At 40.2% G+C, this 21,146-nt stretch overlaps 3 protein-coding genes across 5 annotated transcripts; 1 reads left to right on the forward strand and 2 right to left on the reverse strand.

Moving 5' to 3' along the window:
* The first annotated feature begins 4,146 nt into the window (after nucleotides 1-4,146).
* On the forward strand, nucleotides 4,147-6,341 carry LOC103389088 (growth arrest and DNA damage-inducible protein GADD45 gamma-like). The gene is made up of 3 exons (XM_008324353.3): nucleotides 4,147-4,586; nucleotides 4,696-4,906; nucleotides 5,206-6,341. Exons 1-3 carry the CDS (start codon nucleotides 4,444-4,446, stop codon nucleotides 5,317-5,319), a joined length of 468 nt encoding a protein of 155 aa, XP_008322575.1. The 5' UTR covers nucleotides 4,147-4,443; the 3' UTR covers nucleotides 5,320-6,341.
* A 2,343-nt stretch (nucleotides 6,342-8,684) lies between these two features.
* LOC103389090 (serine/threonine-protein kinase NIM1) lies at nucleotides 8,685-13,569 on the reverse strand. 2 transcript variants are annotated; one of them, XM_025062743.1, is made up of 4 exons: nucleotides 12,886-13,569; nucleotides 11,135-12,806; nucleotides 10,550-10,818; nucleotides 8,685-9,595 (listed from the first exon to the last, which is right to left on the reverse strand). In XM_025062743.1, exons 2-4 carry the CDS (start codon nucleotides 11,406-11,408, stop codon nucleotides 8,840-8,842), a joined length of 1,299 nt encoding a protein of 432 aa, XP_024918511.1. In that variant the 5' UTR covers nucleotides 11,409-12,806; nucleotides 12,886-13,569; the 3' UTR covers nucleotides 8,685-8,839. The 2 variants fall into 2 exon arrangements, with proteins under 2 accessions (XP_024918511.1, XP_016893775.1); XM_017038286.2 differs by having other exon boundaries at nucleotides 11,135-11,441; nucleotides 12,397-13,569.
* A 99-nt stretch (nucleotides 13,570-13,668) lies between these two features.
* ccdc152 (coiled-coil domain containing 152) lies at nucleotides 13,669-19,286 on the reverse strand. Of its 2 annotated transcripts, none has more exons than XM_017038288.2 (8): nucleotides 19,082-19,286; nucleotides 18,467-18,572; nucleotides 17,425-17,493; nucleotides 15,630-15,694; nucleotides 15,387-15,522; nucleotides 15,177-15,304; nucleotides 14,510-14,617; nucleotides 13,669-14,214 (listed from the first exon to the last, which is right to left on the reverse strand). In XM_017038288.2, the coding sequence occupies exons 1-8, from the start codon at nucleotides 19,139-19,141 to the stop codon at nucleotides 14,095-14,097; spliced, it is 792 nt and encodes a 263-aa protein (XP_016893777.2). In that variant the 5' UTR covers nucleotides 19,142-19,286; the 3' UTR covers nucleotides 13,669-14,094. The 2 variants fall into 2 exon arrangements, with proteins under 2 accessions (XP_016893777.2, XP_024918586.1); XM_025062818.1 differs by lacking the exon at nucleotides 19,082-19,286 and adding an exon at nucleotides 18,985-19,070.
* Nucleotides 19,287-21,146: the final 1,860 nt, after the last annotated feature.

Below are 21,146 nucleotides of genomic sequence, written 5' to 3' on the forward strand. Positions count from 1 at the left end.
TGTGATTTGGGTGGTGACTGCTGCCCCCGCGACTCGGTAACGGATAAGTGGATGAAAATGGATGGAAAATGGACTTTATAAAATCAAGAATAATAACTCAATGATGTTTTCAGTCACATGGTTGTGAGTTCATTTTTATTCTTTTATTATTTATAAACATTATATTTTCGTGTATTTTCCTAAAATTGGATAATTCGTTGGTGTGTTTATCTTTGTATTCTTATTTGTTGTAAAAAAAAAATGAGGTGACAAAAACCAACCAATCAGATTCTTTACATTCAATTTTGCGTATTTTTTGTTTAACGTTCAGATCCACACCCTGACTCTCAGACGCTGACTTTATCAAAGCGTTTCCTTTTTTAACGTTGTGACGTCACGAAGTGTGGCACGTGGCATTTGCATACGTGAAGCAAAGTCGTCGGTGAGGCGCGTGTCATCTGGACACGTCTGTGATGTCCGGCAGCGTCCCGCACATCAGTGTCCATGACGACTGAGAGAGACGCCATCTGTCCCTGAGGACACGCTGGAAGAACAGGGGAGGAAGGGAGGCGGGGAGAGGAGAGCAGAAGCTCCAGCACCTGCTGAGATCCAGAGATTCCTCCTTTTTTTATGTTAAAGTCTGGGGGAAATGTGACTGAATCCACAGATGGAACCATGTCAGAGCAGGTCATCGGCACGCGACCTGACGTTCAACGTTATCGTAACTCAAATATCGCGAGTTTAATTACCCAGACTGAACATAAGATGCGAATTTTTTTTTAAAAAGACACTTGAATTATAAAAAAAATTACACAAATTTAGACCAAAAATAAATAAAAACTTCCCAAAAAGCCTTCAGAACTACGATGAAATATTTACTTATCTTAAATAAACAAACAAATAAATAAAAAGAATAAATGAATGAAGAATAAGCAAAGATTTAATAGGAACTGTTGCCTGAAACTCGATTGATATATAATATCCATATCATAAACCGTATTACTTTAATTTAAAATACCGTTTCCTTTATTATATTAGTTAGTTAGTGTATATAAATGCACATATATATTAGTAGGAAGTGTTAAATTAGAATGTATAAGTTAAATTAATATGATAAACAATGATAATCTTCTTTTCTCGGCTACAGTCTCTTCCTCTCTTTCAGTCTTTTTTTTTCTTCCGCTGAGCTCCAACACCTGTCGATGCTGTTGAAGGAGGCGGAAGACAGGGGGCGTGGCCTCGAAGTGCCAGATGATGAAAAGAAGAATGGGCGTGGCCTCAGTCCGACAGATGCTGAAGCAGAAACAAAAGGTCAGGATCGATTTACAAGCTCCTGCCCCGTGGCCAAAAACCAGACCTGGGTCTGTGTCCGGATCAGCTGGAGACTCACCCATTTCCTCACCTATTCACTGACTCACCCAATCAGCCTCCTGCAGCTGCAAAAAGGGATAAGGGATTTAAAGAGTTGTTTGTTTTGTTGTTGTTGTTGTTGTTTGGAAAAAAAACCCCACATTGACTCGTTTTTCATTTGTTTTCTGAATAAATCAAGATTCAGAAATTTCAGATTTTATAAACTGAAATTGACTGAACTGTCCACAAAGAATGCCAAACAATCAAAGTCAGAGAAGTAGACCAGTACTCCGTTATACTACAGTAGCTATCTGAATATTTCACACACCCAGTTTCATTTGACCCCATTGGTCCTCGAAGTAAGACAACTGAAAAATTAGACCAATTTAATGGAATTTAAAGTGATTCCTCGAAGTAAGACAACTGAAAAGACCAATTTAATGGAATTTAAAGTGATTGAAGGTCACTTTTAACACGCGTTTTCAGTATTCAGAGGGTTGGTGCAAATACACTTTTTTTAATTTAAATAAATGCAGCGTGTAGTGTTTTACCGAGTTACTGAAAATGAGTTTCTGTTGTTTGACGATCCGTGTTTATCTGTAGGGTTGTTGTTTTTTTGTTTGTTTTGTGTCGTGAGTTCCAAAGAAAATAAAAGCACACACTTTCTTTATTACAGTGTGTGTGTGTGTGTTTGGACTGTTTGATTTTAATCTGCTGTCGCAGTGGTTGTATTTTAAACACGCCCGTGAAAGTTAATCCCTCTCTCCTCTGTTTACATTCAAATGTAAAGAAAACTCGACAGCAGAGTGGCGGAGGAGAGGGCGCGTGGACAAAGGAGCCCTGCAGGCTGAGGCTGACCTCTCCTCCTCTCTCTCTCCTCTTCTCTCCCACTTTACTCCCTCCCTCCAATATAGCGACAGTCCTCCATCTGCTGGTCTGGCTTCCTGCGAACAATAGGACAGAATCAATCACCGCCAACCTGTGCGCCTCCCCCTGCTGCTGCTGCTTCTGCACAGCCCCCAACACTTCTCGTTACGCAGCATTAGCAGCAGGTCTGGCCTGGTGCGCCTTTGAATAATTCTGCAGTGTATTTATGCAGAGAAGATGTGCTGCAGGAGAGAAACAGACGCGTGCGTTAAAGTTTGATCATGCGTCATCAAAATTGGGAGTGATCCAGAAAGTCAAGTCAGTGTTGGACTCCACTGAACGTGTTACATACAACGCACAGATATACAACAACGTCAAACGATCGAGATCCCACAGGTTCAGGGATGAACCTAGTGACCTGTAGACGTATCCAACCGGTGTAAAATAGTGATGTGTCGTTCGCGAGTGAATCTTTTCATATGACTCGAGTCATATGAAAATATTCGTGACTCGTGACTCCCAAGTCATATGAAAGATTTGTTCATATTGAACTCACGAATCGCGAACTAATCACTCAGTGCGAACTAATCACACTCTGTGAACTAATCTTTCGCTATGAACGAATCACTCGCTGTGAACTAATCTTTCGCTATGAACGAATCACTCGCTGTGAACTAATCTTTCGCTATGAACGAATCACTCGCTGTGAACTAATCTTTCGCTTTGTTCTCGCAGATTCGTTTCATTTGTCACGTGAAAGAGAGCTCGGGTCTCTTTTGCTCTCATCCGTCTTCACATTGTGGTCTGTTTTCCTTTATGTTTTCATACGGTTTAATTGCTTATGGTATTTTGTGTACTTTTTAGACTTTATCAGCTGAAGCAAACCATCTTGCCTTCAGTTTATTTATTGTCGGAGAACCGCAGCCTTCTTTACAACGCCCACAATAGGGCTAAAGCGCCACCTGCTGTAAAACGAATGAAATTATTCGTTTAATATTCGTTCACGACTCGTTCATTTTACTGTTCGAGAGTTCGAGAGATCCGAATCCGTAAAAATAGTCGGTCTTCCCATCTTTAGTGCAGCAGCAGGAAATGACAAAGATGACGGCAAGAAAAAAACACGTTCACTGTCTAACATAAAACAAAATTGTCAGGTCCGAACTATAAAATAAATAAATTGTCACAAGTGTCCAGTGGCTGAAAGTTTAGACGCAAAGTAAAATTCAATTCAATTCTGTGTTTGGAGCAGGTGGGTGATGATGGTGGTAGTGTTGGTCCACCATCTGCGGACTGCAGTCTGGCATTTAAACTGGTTTCTATTGTGAGCAGAGAAGAATGGCAAAAGAAAAGCCGTCCATTATCGCGGGACTTCACATACAAATGCAAATGAGCAGCGCGTGCCAGAACGCTGCTGTGCGAGCTGAGCAATTTGTTCTGCCGGAACACGTGGACATCAGCTGTCCACAAAAGTCCAGCTTTGTATTTGTCCACAGACTCTCAGGGGACTCGAGAGCCACGCGAAGACGAAAATGTCCCGCACGCGTTGGTGTTTGACTCTATCACACAAAATTACGTATTCCACAAATTTCTGCCCGCTCATTATTACTCACGACACTCAGCCAAAGTTCAATAATGTTCAATAAAACGTATTGTTTTGTCAGTAGAGCTGAAATTACGTCTTTACCACAGCTGTTGTTTCGTTTTTACTTCTATATGCGCGTACTCATCTTGACGTTATTAAAGTTTTTTTCTGAGTACACAGTAATAAGTATAATGTTCATATAATTCGTGCTCTGATCAACACGTTTTGAAGTGTATCACCTTTTTTCCTGCATTTGTTCAAAGTGCTGCGCAAACTTCTATTTTCCTTCTTAAAAAAAAAAAGAAAGGATCTATTTTTAGAACCATGCAGCAGCTGAGCTCAGTGAGAGTGAATGGGTGGATGCATGAATTGAACGGATGAATAGATTAGTGAGTGAGCAAGTGGAAGCGTGTGCGTGGCACCCCCATCAATCTGCCACGAGCCGCAGCGCGGAACAAAAGCTATTATTCTCACGCGAATGAAAGCGTTCAGCTTCAGCCAATCAGCGAGCAGAGCTCCGCCTGCGCCGCACGAGGGGCGCAGTATAAGAGACGTGCGAGGCGAGTCTGTGGCACACTTCAGTCTGAGCACTGACGGATCCCGAGCTCTCTCTTTCTCTCTCTTTATCTTGGGATTACTCTCATTACCGAATCTTAACTTTCATCATGACTCTGGAGGAAGTTCAGATCCAGAAACCCCAGGAACGCGACCAGTGTGTGGGTCAGGCCCTGGAGGATGTTCTGGTCTCTGCAAAAGACAACGACGCTCCCACCGTGGGCGTCCACGAGTGCGCCAAAGTCATGAATCTGTAAGTCAAGCAGACAGAATATAACGGGGTTTTTTTTTACACTTTATGTCGCTTCCCGTATCCGGATGATGTAAATCTGACCTTTGTATCTTTGTTCTCTTGTCCACAGAGACCCAGACAGCGTGTCCTTCTGCGTCCTGGCCACGGATGAGGAGTTTGAGTGCGACATCGCGCTGCAGATCCACTTCACACTGATCCAGTCCTTCTGCTTCGACAACGACATCAGCATCGTGCGCGTCAGCGACACACAGAGACTGGCTGAGATTGTCGGCGGAGACAAAGTCGAGCAACTGGAAGACGCTCACTGCGTCCTCATCACGGTATGTATCGCGATATGTGTCGTGTTATAGAGCATCGTGATTAGGTGGTTTTATCAATCTTATTCCAACCTGGATCAGTGTCTTGACATTGTAGCGATTTGTTTTTAAACGGCCACACGGGGGAGCTCTGTTTTGGAATTTAAACTTAAGACCACTACATTACAAGTTTTTAGTTATTTTTATTTGTTGATTTTGTTTTTCTTTTTATGTGTTAATTCAGCCTGAACTGATGTTTTTACACATTCTGTGGTGCTGCTTCCAGAGAATCTAACCGTACTTTTCTTCTTCTCTTGGCACAGAACCCAGCTGATGGTTCTTGGGAGGACCCTGCTCTGGAGAAACTGCACCTGTTCTGTGAGGAGAGCCGTCATCTTAACGACTGGCTTCCTGAGATCAACCTCCCCGGTCGTTGATCTGATCTGAGATTCAACATTTGTGAATCTTTTTGTCTGGAAATACTCATCCTGACCTGCAGGGTGACCCTGTTTCTCTTCATCCCTGGATACTCCTGAGGAGGATTCTGGTCCAGGCAGCACAGCGCCGGCCCCGGCCCCCTCTGCTGAAGGAAAGAGAGGGGCCCCCGGCCCGTGAACCGTCGACTCTCGTACCTGTCCATGCCAAGATGACTCTCATTCTTTCTGTGAATGAGGTCAGGCATGAAACGAGAGCGGCACACGTCGACCCTCATTCTTTGTGTGGATGAGGTTTGGAGAGGAAGGAGAAGCGAGTTCTGCGTCCTGAGGTGTTTTGAGAAAAAAAAACCTCTCAGAGCAGATGCCGCAAACGTGACGCACGCGCAGTAGGAGAAGAAGCGGTGCGGAGGAAGAGGTCGTCTTTTGGAAAGAGACTTTTCTGAATGATGTCCTCCTGGGCTGAGCAACAGAACCAACAGTTGCACATCAGCGCTAATGTTTTCCACTTTCCAGAATTGTCTTAATTCTCTAAAGGTTTCACTTTAGAAATTTAACAATGACAAGAAAAAAAATTGAAAAAAAAAAAAACTCCCTTAAAGTTTCGCTTTAGAAACTAAATGATGGAAAATATATGAAATATTAAAAAATGCTTGATTCCAAAGGTTTCACTTTAGAATTATAGCATTTTGTTTAAAAAAAAAAGGACAACAAAATCTGAAACATTTAAAAATATTAATTAAAAAAAATCCCAATTATATTTGTTTTCTGCTTAGTAACTTGGTGAAAATACAAATCTTCATACAAGGTTTCACTTTCACTAAAAATTAGAAAAATATTTACAAATGTGAAAAATATATTTTTTTGTTGTTGTCAAAAGAAAATGATTAGACATTGATAGGACATTTATTTAAGTTTTCTGCACAATGAAAAGAATTGTCTTGAAAAAAATGGAAAGACTTGAAAAGTGTTGATAGAAAACATTGAATAAAGGAAAAGAAATCAACCCCTCAGTCCTGTTTCACTTTTTCTCCCTTGATGCTGTTTGACTTCTCTGTGGTTTATGGATGGATGGATGGATGGATGGATGGATGGATGGATAGGGAGAAAGGAGGTCAGAGACGCTGACAAAAGTTTCAGCCTGTCACCTGCTCTCTGTTGCAGAATAATAAAACTCTCCCCCTCCCCACCGTTGGCTCCGCCCCCTCTCAAACTGATTTGCATGTATATGGACCTGTCACACTGGAACACAGAGCGTCCATTGTCTGTCCTGCAGATGTCTCTGTGGCTGCACCATCTGCCGCTCCCCTGCAGTCGAGTGGAGGAGGAGGAGGAGGTGGTGGTCTAAAAGGAGAAATGGCAGCCAGGTCTAACTGGTTTGGGCCAGTTGAGAGGGTAAAGGGCCCCCCGGACTATCATCTGTTGTCCCAGGCCAGCTGCTGTCTGTCATTATTTACTCACAGACACTTGGAGAAACTTTTGTAAACAGGCCACAAAGAGGCTGAAGCTTCATCGTCCCCGTCAGCAGCAGTGACAGCTGCTCTGAGGCCTTACAATGGAAACTGCATAACACGCAGATGGCTACAATTTATTGAACAATAATAAAAGACAGGGAGTGTTGCTGTGGTAGAACCACAAAAAGGGAAAGCATTAAATATCTGTGGTGTCCGTTGCAAAATATTGCTTAAAGGTAGTTCATTAAAAATAACACAGCCACAAAAGCAAAAAAAGTATGACTCATGTCTACAAAGTTTCAATACAGCACAACATTTTGTGTTTCCTTTTTTTTTTTTTTTTCACCACTTGGGGTCACTATGGATTTTGATAAACAGGAAATGGTAAAGGTAAACAGAAAGTAGGAAGTCAGTGTTGGTCCACCAGATGCGGTTTTTCATTGTCATGTAGTGATCGGAGTGGCGCTTTGGCCCAGAGGCAATGTCTCTGTCATTGGTGTGGAACCCCAGGGTTCACCTCCTGGGCAGGTAACGTAACCAGGAGATCCCAGCGTAGTTGATCTCGCTGGGTCGCCGTATTGCTCTCTGAAGTGATCCTCCAGCTCCAATTTTGTGATCCCCAGCTTCCTGCTTCTTTTGTCCTCTAGAAGCTGTCTTGCGTGCTTGAAGGGGTTTTTGAAGAAGTTGCTCCTCTCCCATTCCTTCCTGCTTTTGCGGATGCGCTCTGCCCTCCACAGGTTGGCATAGTTCTTCTTCACCTCCTCTCACAGTGGTTTCAGGCCATCCTTTTCCTTTTTGCCTGCTTTCCTCCACTGCTTTCGGAGCTAACACCGCCTCTTCACCAAATGCGCGATCTCCCTCTCCCTTCTTCCCTTCTGCTTTGGCCTCACGTTCTGTCTACATCTACACTTCTCGTAGAGGAAGTCTCCAAAGCAGTTAAGTTTGGTCTCTACTTGGCCACATAATGAGTGCTCTAAGACGCTAACCAGGTCTTTGTCAAGCTCCTGCCACACTGCCACCGCGTTGGTTTTGGGCCATTAGACTGGCTGCCGACGCCCTGGTTCTTTCCTCTCTGTCCTCTGGCCTGGTTCCTGGTTATGGGGGTTTTGTTGTGTTCTGAGGTCCGTTGATGTTCTGGGAGTGTTCTCCTTGGTGCCATCCTCAGAGGAATAGGTATCCGCCAGGTGTCCTCCACTTGCCTTCCGTCAGCAGTGTTGGAACCCTCAGCGCTGTGGTTAGCGACTTGGCTTTGGGCTCCTATTGTCTGACCTGCAGTTGCAGTGAAATGTTGCTGCTGGCCACTCACTTTTTTTCATTCTGGTGGATCCTTAGACCCCTGGTAGTTGTTAGCTTCTCCCGTCCACACCTGCATCTTCACATTACCTTGTCATCATTGCCTATGTCCGTTCCAGTCGTTACCAAAGCGACTATACAAAGCGACAAAGTGACCATAATAATATGATCACTTTTTTGATCACACAAAATGTCGGCCAAGCTGTGGGTCAATGGGGGTTTCGTTTAACGACAAGGTCTTCAGAACATAGCTCTGTTGTTAAGTGAAGACTAGCTATAAAATTAAAAATTTATTCAGAAAAAGTCAACGTTAACTGACTAAAGCACAAATTTGATGTACATCTGATGACAAAACCGATAAAACTGTTAATCATCAGTCACTCAACGTTAGACAATATATCACAAAAATAGCCAGAACATTAATATAATTAGCCAAAAATACCCTGCCACCCCGCAAGACTTTCAGGCAAAAAAAAAGCAAAACAGGGGAAAACTGCAGGGAAGTTTTAATAGTTTAATAGTTTTAATTTTATATGAATAAAACAGATATGAAAATCTATAATTGTTCATTTTATTTTATTTAGATTTATTTACTGATGTATTAACATGTTGCTGGAACTTTTACAACAGTTTTTTTATAAAAGTACTAAAAGGAAAAAAAGTGTAAAAGTAAGTTTATATAGGTTTTGGTCAGTAAAAACAAGTTATGCACACTTGCCAAACACACTTTTAAATTTAGTTTAAAATTCTGACTTCTGAATTCTCTGTCTTCTGTGTCATGAAAGAACACAGAACTTGGAGGTGTGTCTGAGGCCCTTGTAGGCCCGGAGCCCCTCTCTCCTGTGGTCCCTGACCATTCCTCTCACCACTGGGGGGCAGTCATAGCCCCTGTTCTTCTGGATGCGATGACTCAGGATCCGATAAACCCCAGTCACAGGGCTACGACTGTCTTTGAGCTGGTTGTTCCTCAGATGTTCTGTGGTGAAGCCCAGCTCCTCCATAGAGTTCCAGACCTCCTCCTCCTCATCCAGGTTCTCGCTCTCTGGACTTAATAGAGTCCTGAATATGCTAGTTGGCTCCCGGGACACCAGCGGCCAGGGAAACTCCACTGGCAGGAGCCAATCACAGCCCATCATCTGGTCAATTGCATAGCGTTCTGCTGGATCTAGCTTCAGGATTCCTTTGATGAGTCTCTGGCAGGGACCTGGAACCCAAGGTGGGACCACGTAGGCACAATCCCTGATGAAGCGTCGCAGCTTACCTAGTGTTTCAGCACGGAAAGGCATGGTGCCAGTCACCATGAAGAAGAGCAGGACGCCCATCGCCCAAATGTCCACAGGTGGACCGAGGTAACACTTCTCTTCGAACAGTTCTGGAGCAGCGTAGGGTGGAGAACCACAGAAAGTGTCCAGATAGTTATACCGGTTGGTAAGCCTAGTACTGAATCCAAAATCGGCGACTTTTACACAGCCCCTCCTGGTTAAGAGGACATTCTCTGCCTTCAGGTCACGGTGCATAATGTTAAGACTGTGCTGCAGGAGAAAAAACAATGGTGCTGTTAATTAAAAAAACTGAATTGAAGGTACTGGGTCTAAATCAGAAGGAGTTCCTCAATGGTCAGTAACAAGCAACATCTGGATTAAAGATGTTAGCTGTGTGTTAACTCGGCCAGACTTTTTACACTGAGTACCAGCAGAGGATAAATGTCTCTTGAGAGATTTTATTTTTAAAAAAAATTGACGTATGAACCGTTTATTTATTATAATTTTTTTGTTATTCATGATGACCGTTTCCATGAGTTCCCAATTTTTCGAGACTGCTGCATCTCAGTCAACTTGGTAGAATTCCAGTTCACTTTTTCAAAATGAAGTGGAGGTCTGAAATTTTGTATTCACCAATAGCTGAAGAACTAATGATCTGGGCCAGACATGGGCAAACTAAGGCCTGGGGACCGCTTTTTGATCCGGCCCACCAAACTACTCCAAATTTTATAATTTATTTATTATCATTGCATTGCATCATGCAGTTATTTTTCCTCAGCTGGGAAAACTGGATCTGGGTGGTCATGCTATAAGTGGGCATGCAACCTTTGAATAATTACAGGATACTGGCTCGTCCGTTCTACTGTGTATCCTAGCGGCCCACTCCTCACAAAGAGTGGGTGACTGACAAGAGGGTTTGCCTCGCTCATTCCGTAATGGATCAAACGTGCCCACGTGCTGAGACCGATGCACAGAGTGAACCCATTTGTCATCCAGTCTCTTTGGAGGCGAGAGATGAAGAAAACAAACATCAAGGCCTACATTTTCGTTTATTGTGCGATCAATGGATTTATTGATTATCATCCCAGACTTATTCTCAGATCAAACCATTCACTGTGTTATGATGTTATTTTTGGATTCGGTGTTTATAAAGATCTTTATCTTTATAATCAAACCAGTTTTAAAAGTCAGGTTTCAGCCTCTTTTTTTTGAAAAGTTTCTCACCATATACTTGATCGCTGAAAGGATCTGAGCAAAGGTGGTCTTGCTGCTGTTGTCAGAGAGCTTTCCCTCACTGCAAATCCTCTCGTGAAGGTCGCCACCTCCGGCATGCTCCATGACCAGGTGGAGCCGGCTGGGCGTTTCCACCACCTCGAACAGACGCACCACATTTGGATGCTGCAGCGACTCCATGCTGCTGATTTCTCTGGAGAGCTGACGATGGGCCTGAGCATCCAGTCTGGTTTTGTCCAGAACCTTCAAGGCCACTTTGTCTAAGGGCAGAGGAATGTGGAGATAGCATCTTAACATCTAGGTGGAGAAACACTGTGGTGTGTTGTCGTCCAATTTCTACAGAAGTCTGATATTCTGTTTGACTATACCAAAGTCTATAGAGAAAATTTGGCAGAGGCAGCAGTGGATAAAGAAAATCTATTTCAAATTGGTGATTATTTCTATGGACTTCTGAATAGGGAGTTTTAGTAGCAACTTCCGTTTTCTCTTGCAAAAGAAAGCATGAGGTAAAACAGAAAAGGTAGTCGTAAAATTGTTTTAATTATGTTTCTGTCCTGTTCTGTCAGTGTGTGCTACCTTTAGTTAGCGCGTGAAAAGCCAGCTTGACTCTGGAGAAGGTCCCAGAGCCGATCTCTCCTCGTACCTTGTAGAATCTCACCCTGCGGCCGGTGACCAGCTCCTTGATGGTATTCTCGTCATTGCACATGTCCGAGGTGAGCTTCTGCAGTGGTGTGGGTTGGGGTGGGGACATCGGCTGCTCATCCTCAGAGTCCGTGACAGAGCTGACGGTCAGGCTGTAGAGGCTACAGTTGAAGTTCCGGTTGGTCACCGGAGAATGACTTTCGCGCATTTCTGTGGCAGGACCGCAGCCTCAGCTACGGTTCTGAAGGTAACAGTTTAATGTAGAGTCAATGGAAGAGGCATGATGGGAGATTTTGACAAAGCACACTGTCTTAGATTCCTTATTTTCATACCCCTGTTATTGTTTAGGCACAACTAGGGTTGTCACAATACCAGAATAGTCGATACCAATACCAGGAAATTTTCAGGATTCTCGATACTTATTCAATACCACAATAAAAATCCAAAAACAGAACCCATGTACCCATGTGCTCCTGTCAGTTCTACCAAGAATCGACAAGGCTTGTTGATAAAAACAGCAGGCGTCAATGTATTTTTGGTGTGTTGGTACCGACTTGGTACTGAGTAATCAGTTCTTGTGACAACCCTAGACATAACACAAACCTAAAATTAAAGTTAGGACTGTTGAAGTTAATGTGATAATGACCAGTTAAAGCAAAGTAGTTTTTGATGCCAATCGCAAGTAACGTCTGTGATTGACCCTGGGATACCCTGCCATAGCATTAGATCGTTCTCCTGCGATACCATAGGCACAACTGTCAAATTTAAAAATGTAACTGTAAACACAAAAATACTGTTACATGCTCAACATCAACATCAGGTTACTAAAATTGTAACAGAATGATGTACAATTGTAGTCGCTGTAGTCACGTGACAATTTCAGTATATTTTTTTTACACCCCTAGGTGATGTAGTCGTAATCTTTTAAGTGCTCCTTTATTGCACATTATACGGCTTCGTCTATCTCCAACCAAGAGGTCATAGAGGAAATTACCAGAACTGCCTCAATTGTCCTGACAGCGCTGACAAACCACAAGGCATTATGGGAAATTCTCCCCCACAACTATGGCCAATCATGTAAATAATGATCAAGCAAAACTTTAATTGATTGACAGACAGAACATAAATACTCTCTAGACCGAATGTTCTGCAGTTTGAACTCTGACATGAAAAAACAATAGTTGTACCTTACTCACCAAGTCTCCAGATTGTTGCGTCCATTGAAAACATATAAAGTAAAATGTGGTTTTCTTCTTTTTGTTCTCAGCAAGATCCAGTCTGATCACATGATCTTCTCTGGGTTCTCAAAGTCTGCAGACCGCCTATCTCTCTGCCAGACACTGATGTTCTGGAACACACAGGTGAGAGAGGACGACTAACGGGGGGTGGGGCGTGGACACACGTATAAACCAGTGGTCCTCTCTCATCTCTGCTGCTGAGTCGGTGTCACAATCTTTAATCCTGTTTGGATCCTTTGCTGATCCGGTTAATCTCAAAGTCAGAGCTGGGTTTGGAATGAGGTAAAAAAAACAAATAGGCGTATGTCAGCACCGCCATATGGTTCTGGTACATTATAGGGTTCTGGCCTGTGTTTGTCAAAACACACCTGTGTGAGAAAAAAAAACCAGTTCTGCTGCAGTCGGACTGTTGGCTTTTGTGGAGCTTGTGTTACGTAACAGTTTTACCTCATGTTCCCACAGAGAGAGATTACCCCCCCGTGGTCTGTAGCAGACGGTTCTGAGCAGATAAAGAGATTAGAAAGGCTGATGTCAGGGTTTCATTCAAGTGTCTTGTCCCTGTGAGCAGCAGTGAAGCTAGACATCAGTCAGTCAGGCAGACACTCAGGTTGACACCTTTACTGTTATTATTTCATAGCAACTGTATTATTTAAATGCAGGTGTTACAACCTAAATGCAACACCTTTAAATGTTTGTAAATAATTATCAAAAATTTAAAAAAACTTTGTGAAAAATATTTGAAAATTCTAGATTCTACATTGAGTGACAAAAATGATCTCTGAGAGTAGGCCAGGCTTGGAGTTGAACCCTCACCCTTCTGGATGAAAGATGACTCATGGTACAACCTACAGCTTAACAACATGCAGTATATTACAATTTAAGTTATCCATAAAATAGTTATATCAAGGGAAACTGGACAAAATAGTTTTTTTCAAAAAAAAACATTTCACCTCTCATCCAAGAGAAACAAACAAACAAAACTACTTCATCCAGTTACCCTCAATGTAACTATTTTTAGATAAAATGACCTGGATGACTGAGAACCTACACAGACAAATCTAAGTTGTTAACTGTTAACTAGTGTCTGGTACTGTTGTGATCCATGTGTATATTTTATTAATATTTATTTAAAATTATATCATAACATAACACAACAAAATATATTATATTGTTATATTATATCATATTATATTTTATTATATATATATATATTTATTATATTATGTTATTAAGTTTCACTTTATTCTGAATGCATTGTTTGCTGTGAAAGGTTTTATGGCAGATTTTGATCAAACAGTAATAAAGACACATTGATCAAAGAGCCATGATACTCCGTATGATGTATGAAGTTATTGTATTATATTATTGTTTTTGTTTGTCACAGGTCTTTAGAAGAGGACCAGAGGAAAATTCCACTCCCTTTATTGAATGACAGCAGCTCTGACCTTGTGTTTCTACCTCTGCTGCTGACGGGATTTAAACCTTTAGAATCAGACACACTACACTGTTTGTTTAACAGGAACACACTACACACAGGATCCCAAGGCAGAGAGGAGGAATTGCAGCTGCACTGATAATGTAAGAGTAAATGTATAAACTGTGAAGCAGATGAACCCTGTGGGTCTGACCCAGACGGCTAAAACTAAACAACAATATCTAGTTCCTCTTCCTCTTCAATCCACCCTCACTGACTCGCTGGTTCTCCTCAAGATCTTTGATTCTCTCACGCAGACACATGATCTCCTTGTTCTTCTCCTCCTGAAAGAACTGCAGCTTCTAAGTAAAAACACAGACTTAGGTCACACATGAGCACAGAGACTGGACCAATCTGGTACTGCACCTCCCAAACTGGTACTGGATCAGTCTGGTACTTCAGAAGATTGGTACTGGATCAGTCTGGTACTGCACCAGTCTAATCTTACATCAGTGTGATTGAAAACCGAGGGGTGGGGCTTACTGTTTTTACCTTTTATCGTGTATAAATGGTTTACTCAGTAGATACGCACCAAATGTACTGTCCATTGTATGCTGTATGATATGTGTGTAACAAATAAAAAAATAATTTGCTGACCCTCTTGAAGACACTCGGAGGCAGGAGACTGGAGCCGTGATGATGCTGCTGCTGCTGCTGCTGAAGTCTCTGTGCTGAACTCTGAACTCTGGCCAGCTTGGCACCAAACTGTCAAAATGAGAGACAACAAAACCCTCAGACCTACTTTTACACAGGGTCATTTAAAATAACACAGAGACTGGAGGGAAGCTCTGTTGACCTTTGACATCCAGAATGAAATAGCTGTTATAGTATACTCTATAGCCAAAGAGTTAAACCCATTTTCACCCAGGAACACATCAGCAGCATGGGGACTCTCCAGTGATTGATGGGAACTGTCACACTTGACATCAATCAGTAACTAGATCAGAGATTATTCCTGGAAGTTCAATCAACCCTTCAAAGTTTTAGGAAACATACTATCATGAATATAAATATGACCAAACACAGGTTGTCATGGTGACATGTCATAGCTGAGGTCAAAGGACAAATGATTTTAAAGATAGAAAAGCTGTCAAGTTCCTTCTACCATTTTCTTCCTTTCTTTCTTCCTTTCTTTTATTGCCTTTTTTCTGTCTTATTTACCTTACTTCCTCCTCTTCCTCATTCTTACTTCTACCTCCTCTTTCTTTTCTTTATTCCCTTTGTCTCCTTTGCCTTGTTTCCATTCGTCTTCTTTTCCTCTCACCTCCATCTGCAGCCTCAGCAGTTCACTCTGTTTCTCTCTCTCATGGTCCTTCAGCTTCTTCCTCATCTCCTCCACTTCTTTGTCTTTCTCTTCCAGAATCTTCGTCACTTCAGAGTCTTTGACTTCCACTGAAACAACAACACTTTTGACAAAGTATTTCAGGGAGGTTACTGCAGTAGTACTCTGGAGGAGTCAGTGTGACCTTCTTACTCAGACTGGAGACCTTGCTCTCCACCAACTCCACTTCTGTCCTGCACTGCCGTCTCACAGCCTCTAACTCCCCCTGGTGTTTGCGCTGCTCTCTGCCTATTTCTCTGAGCAAACGCTGCACCTCGGCCTGTTCCGCCTGAAGACAAACGCAATGCAAGTCAAGACAGATTTTAAATATTAGTCATCCTCCATGTTTTCTTATAAACAAAATGAATGGTTTGTTTGATTCCCTTTTGTCCTCACCTCTGCTCTTCTGTCATTACTTCTCTTCAGGTCCATCACCTCCTCCTTCAGCCTCTGGTTCTCCACTGGAAGATCAGATGTTTTGTTGTTTCAGGAAATCTATCGTATTCATCTTATGTTTTTTATGTGGAGAAACAGACTCAAGACGGTGCTAGTCACATGGTGGTGCTAGGTCACATTTTGATGTGTGCGATGGTGTGCTGTGTTACAACGACAGTTCACTTTCACTTAACTTTCATACATACAGTATATATATACATATATATATACATGTATCGTGGAACCACTGGTACATATATATACAGTGCCGTGAAAAGGTATTTGCCCCCTCCTGATTTCCGTGTTCTTTGCATATTTATCACACACAAAGGTTTCAGATCATCAAACCAATTTTAGTATCACACAGAGACAACCCAACAAAATACAAAATGCAGTTTCTAAATGATGCTTTTTAAATTCTCAAAGTAACTGTGACTAACCACAGTTTTGAGAAAGCTGAGTTCTATTTCACAGGACACACCCAAACCCGATTACCACTACAAGATGTCAAGAACAAATGCATCATGCCATGATGCAAAGAAATCCAAGAAGAAATGAGAAAAAAAAAGTGATTGAAATCTATCACTCTGGAAAAGGTTACATAGCCATTTCCTATAGGCTCTGGGGCTCCAGCGAACCACTGTCAGAGCCATTATCCACAAATGGAGAAAACTGGGAACAGTGGCAAACCTCCCTGGGAGTGGTCAACCAACTAAAGTTACTCCAAGAGTACGACAACGACTAATCCAGGAGGTCACAAAAGAACCTAGAACAACATCCAAAGAACTGCAGGCGTCGCTGGCCTCAGTTAAGGTCAGTGTTCACGACTCTAACATAAGAAAGACACTGGCCAAAAAAAACAACTGCTGTCAAAAAAGGACACAATGGCTTGTCTGACATTTGCCAAAAAACATCTTGATGATCCATCAAAAATGGAACTTTTTGGAAGGTGTGCAGCCCGTTACATCTAACGTAAAAATGGCACAGTATGTGATAAAAAGAACATTATGCCAACAGTGAAGCATGGTGGTGGCGGTCTGATGGTCTGGGGCTGCTTTGCTGCCTCAGGACCAGGACTACTTGCTGTGATTGATTGAACACCAGAAAATCCTGAATGAGAATGTCCGGCCATCAGTTTGTGTCTTTAAAGTCAAGCGCTCTTGGATCATGAAGCAGGACAACAATCTGAAACACACCAGCAAGCCCACCTCTGAATGGCTAGAAAAAAAATAATTAAGGTTTTGGAGTGGCCAAGTCAAAGTCTGGATTTAAATCAAATTGAGATGCTGTGGTGTGCGGGCAGTTCATGCTAGAAAACCCTACAATATGGCGGAGTTGAAACAATTCTGCAAAGAAGAGTCGGCCAAAATTCCTCCACAGCGATGTGAAAAACTCAACACCAATTATCGCAAACGCTTGATTATTGATTATTGTTGCCAAGGGTGGCACAACCCATTATTAGGTTCAGGGGGCAATTACTTTTTCAGATAGGGCCAGATAGGTTTGGATTTCTTTTGGTGCTTTAATAAATTAATTTATCATTTAGAAAGTGCAGTTTTCATTTCCTTGGGTTGTTTCTGTGTGATATTACTATTGGTTTGATGATCTGAAACCTTTGTGTGTGATAAATACGTAAGCAAAGAACACAGAAATAAGGTAGGGAGCAAATACTTTTTTCACGGCACTCTACGTATATGCCCCTCCTGCTCTGAGAAATAATAATATTAATAGTTTCTTTGTCTCTTTTGGGAATTACCTCTGAGGTTGTTCTGTTCCTGCAGACTCTGCTGAAGACTAGTCACTGTTGTTAGAAGCATATCTCTCTCTGGAAAAGGTCATTAAAAAAAAAATCAATGCAGATATTTAGACTTTTTTAGGCTTCTTTTAACAGTACAATGAATACAATGTGTTTGTGTGCGATGACTTTCTTTTACATCCAACCATAAATATTCATTTGAAAACTTCCAACAAGGGGAAATTACTCCTTACATTTAATTTTTATTTTGTTGTGGTAATTAGTATGTGTTTTATTTAGTTTATTCTATGATGAAAATCATAAACGTGTAATTAATATGTTTTTGATTTGATCTTAATTGTTTGGAGGTTCGCAGACATTTCATCCTTACCTGAACTTAACTAGCAGTTACAATAAATATCCACTAGATGGTAACAAAAGCCTTGAAACAAATTCGATTTCACTCGTGCCATACAATTTTAAACGCCAAAGAACTATATGTGCCTGTTCCATGAGAGCGAAATTATTATGTTATAGAATAACAGCCTGATCTGCTCGTCCTGGATTTAAAGCGTTCAGACCAGGATCATCGTGAGCAGTTTAGTAATTAAGTAAAGTAAAGTTAAGTAAGTGAAGTAGTTGAGTAATCCTGGTTATTGAGTTGTTTGCGAAGGTACATGTTTCCTAAAAGAACAGGTAAAATAATAAATCATATTTGTAACAGAGAGCAGGGAAGGACTCCAATAGCTTTAGTTATTAATTTTTTGAAATAATTTTTTGAAATAATTTCATCATTAAGAGCAACATGTTGTTATTTTCTTATAGCATTCATATTTAAAGAAAAAAAAACAAGAATTAAAATAATAATTGCACTCCAACAAAAATCTTTACATCTTTTTTTTCTTTCCATCTGTGAGTTTGTCTGAGAGTAGTGACAGTGTCTTGGAGTAGTGTTAGGTCAGTGGTGGCTTAGTGGATTAAAGAAGGCTTCAGGTTCGAGTCCACATAATATTCTGTAGAACAGCAGGCGTGTGGGTTTGAACACACAAACAAATGAATTTACCTTCAGTCAGAGTCTTCTCTCTGCTTGAATAGAACTTAATGAGTCTACAGGCTTCACCCAGCTTCACCTCCAACATGCTGTTACTCCTACTGACCTCAATGACCCGCTGTGGATCAAATTTGACATAAAATGAAAATTGTTTTTGATTTTTAGTGTTTGAGTGAAGATTAGATCCAGATCTAACTACATTTGAAGTAATGTAAAGGGAAAAAAGGTCAGAATTCTACCAAAGAATTGAATTTCTACTGTACAGCACTGGCTTTAGTTAAAAATAAATAAATAAAAGAACAACAAAAAATCATTGTATTCAGAACTCAGTTAAAAGCTAAAAAAACATTGTATTCAGAACTCAGTTAAAAGCTGTGACTCAATGATGTATACAAAAAACGTTAGAATTTCTTGGTCTACACAAATATATTGTTTAGAACTTATTACCACTTAACATTGTTTTTATACAAATACGTACCACGTGTACTACTATACTACGGTTTTAGTAAAGTTCACTCAAATACACTTACAAATGAAGTTACACACGCTGTGGTAAAATAACGTTGATGGATCATTATGTAGATGGGTCGATGCTAACCGAATTGTCGGCTAAGGTAACTTTCTTACCTGTTCAAGTTGAGCAAAATGCGTCATAAGGTTGTCCAGACTGACATAATGTGACATCATCGCCTTGCTGCGGAGGTGGTTGTTTATTATTTAAAACAACAAGTTTAAAGACCGTACTTATTAATAAATCTAACAACTTAATAACAACTAAAAATGTTTACGCTAACCGCTAACCGCAGGCTACAGACTTGTGGATACAGTTGACGTGTTCTGAAAGTGCTGAACGTGAACAGTGAACATTTTAGAGTATATTGTATGCTTATAAGAACATTAAATACAATTATAACCAAAGAGATTCATGAAGATAAAGAGTTATTTAGGACTATTTTGGTAAAAATTAATTATTATGGTGTGTTAATTTTAAGTTGAAAAAATTAAATACTATACAAAGATATATTACACATTTATTATATAATGTACCCTGTTGTTTCAGATTTATAGCAACACATGGGGAGTTTCATGGTTATTTGTAGCTATATTTTTGCTATATTTATATTTATGCTATATATATTTTTATACTTTTCATATGCTTATATATATATATATATACTTTATTTTCTTTTCTGCTAGACATGTTTGGTAGACTTTCAATTATCTTTTGGCATTGTTTTTCAGCAGTGTGTCACTACAGGGCCAAATATTTGGTTCTCTTTTAGTTGATAAATTATCTTATTTTAGATAAGATAATCATATTATAACCATTTTATTAACTATTGTAGTTAATAACTAGTTAGTTATTAGTTAACTAGTTTTTAGTTTAGTTATCTTGGCTAACACCATGTTACCTTTTTCAACTATCCACTGCCAAACTCTATATATATATTTAATAATAATAAATTTTTTTTTTTTATCTTCTACTGCCTAAATATTCCTGAGCTAAGTTCGCCCACTGCCAAACTCTCTCTATATATATTTACTAATAATAAATATATATATTTTTATCTTTTACTGCCTAAATATTCCTGAGCTAAGTTTAAGCTATATTTTTGGCTTATTTGACTTACCTTTACTGTTTTCATTTTTAAGCCCACAGTTTTATTTTGATACAAATGTAGCCATTTTATGGTTACATGTGGCCTAACTTTCAATTATCTTTTTGGTTTACCTTACCCTTGGTATTCCTGAATTGCTTTATAAATGAATCCATCTGGGCCTCTACTATTCTGTCTTTTGTGTCATCTGTTTGGCCACTTTGTAGAGTCTTTTCTAACCTGTATCATTTGTCGGCTGTGTTCTTGTTTCCATTTAAAAACATTGCTAATAATGTTGGTTTCCAAAAGCATTCCTTGGTTTTAAACAAACACAGAAAACAAGGGCAAAACAAATTGTTTTTATTTGAAACAGACACTGAGTACAATGATTGCACTGTTACCACGGATGCCGCAGTAACTCAATTGTTAACACTGTTCAAGAGAAACAAAATAAAAATCTGTCCATGCCTTTTTTAATAAGAGAAACATGCTGACTAGGTGTTTGTGACTAATAAAACAGATTTGAGACCAAAAGTGATGTAAACGTCATTATACTGTATGGTAAAAAAAAAAAAATCTCAGGCATCAAGGGAAGATACTGTATTTCCGGCTTAAGTCCACTTGATCACAGTTCTCTTTAGTTTACGTCACACTTTGCAACATAAAAAGATAGGCAAGTATTAAACCAACAATGGCTGACCTTTGAGCCTGTGATGTAAGGTCCAAAGACAGACATGAACAACAAAGTAAGTATCAAAGCATTCAAAAGTTCAAGTTGTAAAAAAAAAAAAAAACAACAATAAATTTTATTACAAAATTGTAAGAAAAAACATATTGAAAAATGTCAAAACGTTTCACTTTTAAAACAGATTTGGTAAATGTAATTACGAAATATTTCATGTGTAAAAGTTGTTAAAAATCTTTTAAAGTAACACTTGAGTGGTTGAATTTTACTTTATTTTATTAATTTATTAAACACCAAAACATAAACACAAACCTGCCTGTTATCTTGTGTGTTTGCCTTTTAAACTCATAAAAAAACGCAAAGTCGTTTCCTGCCAAGTTGTGTTTTGGTATTTGATGCAAATAAAAAT

This window comes from Cynoglossus semilaevis, chromosome 14 (genome assembly GCF_000523025.1).
Source record: "Cynoglossus semilaevis isolate Cse_v1.0 chromosome 14, Cse_v1.0, whole genome shotgun sequence".
Lineage (NCBI taxonomy): Eukaryota > Metazoa > Chordata > Actinopteri > Pleuronectiformes > Cynoglossidae > Cynoglossus > Cynoglossus semilaevis.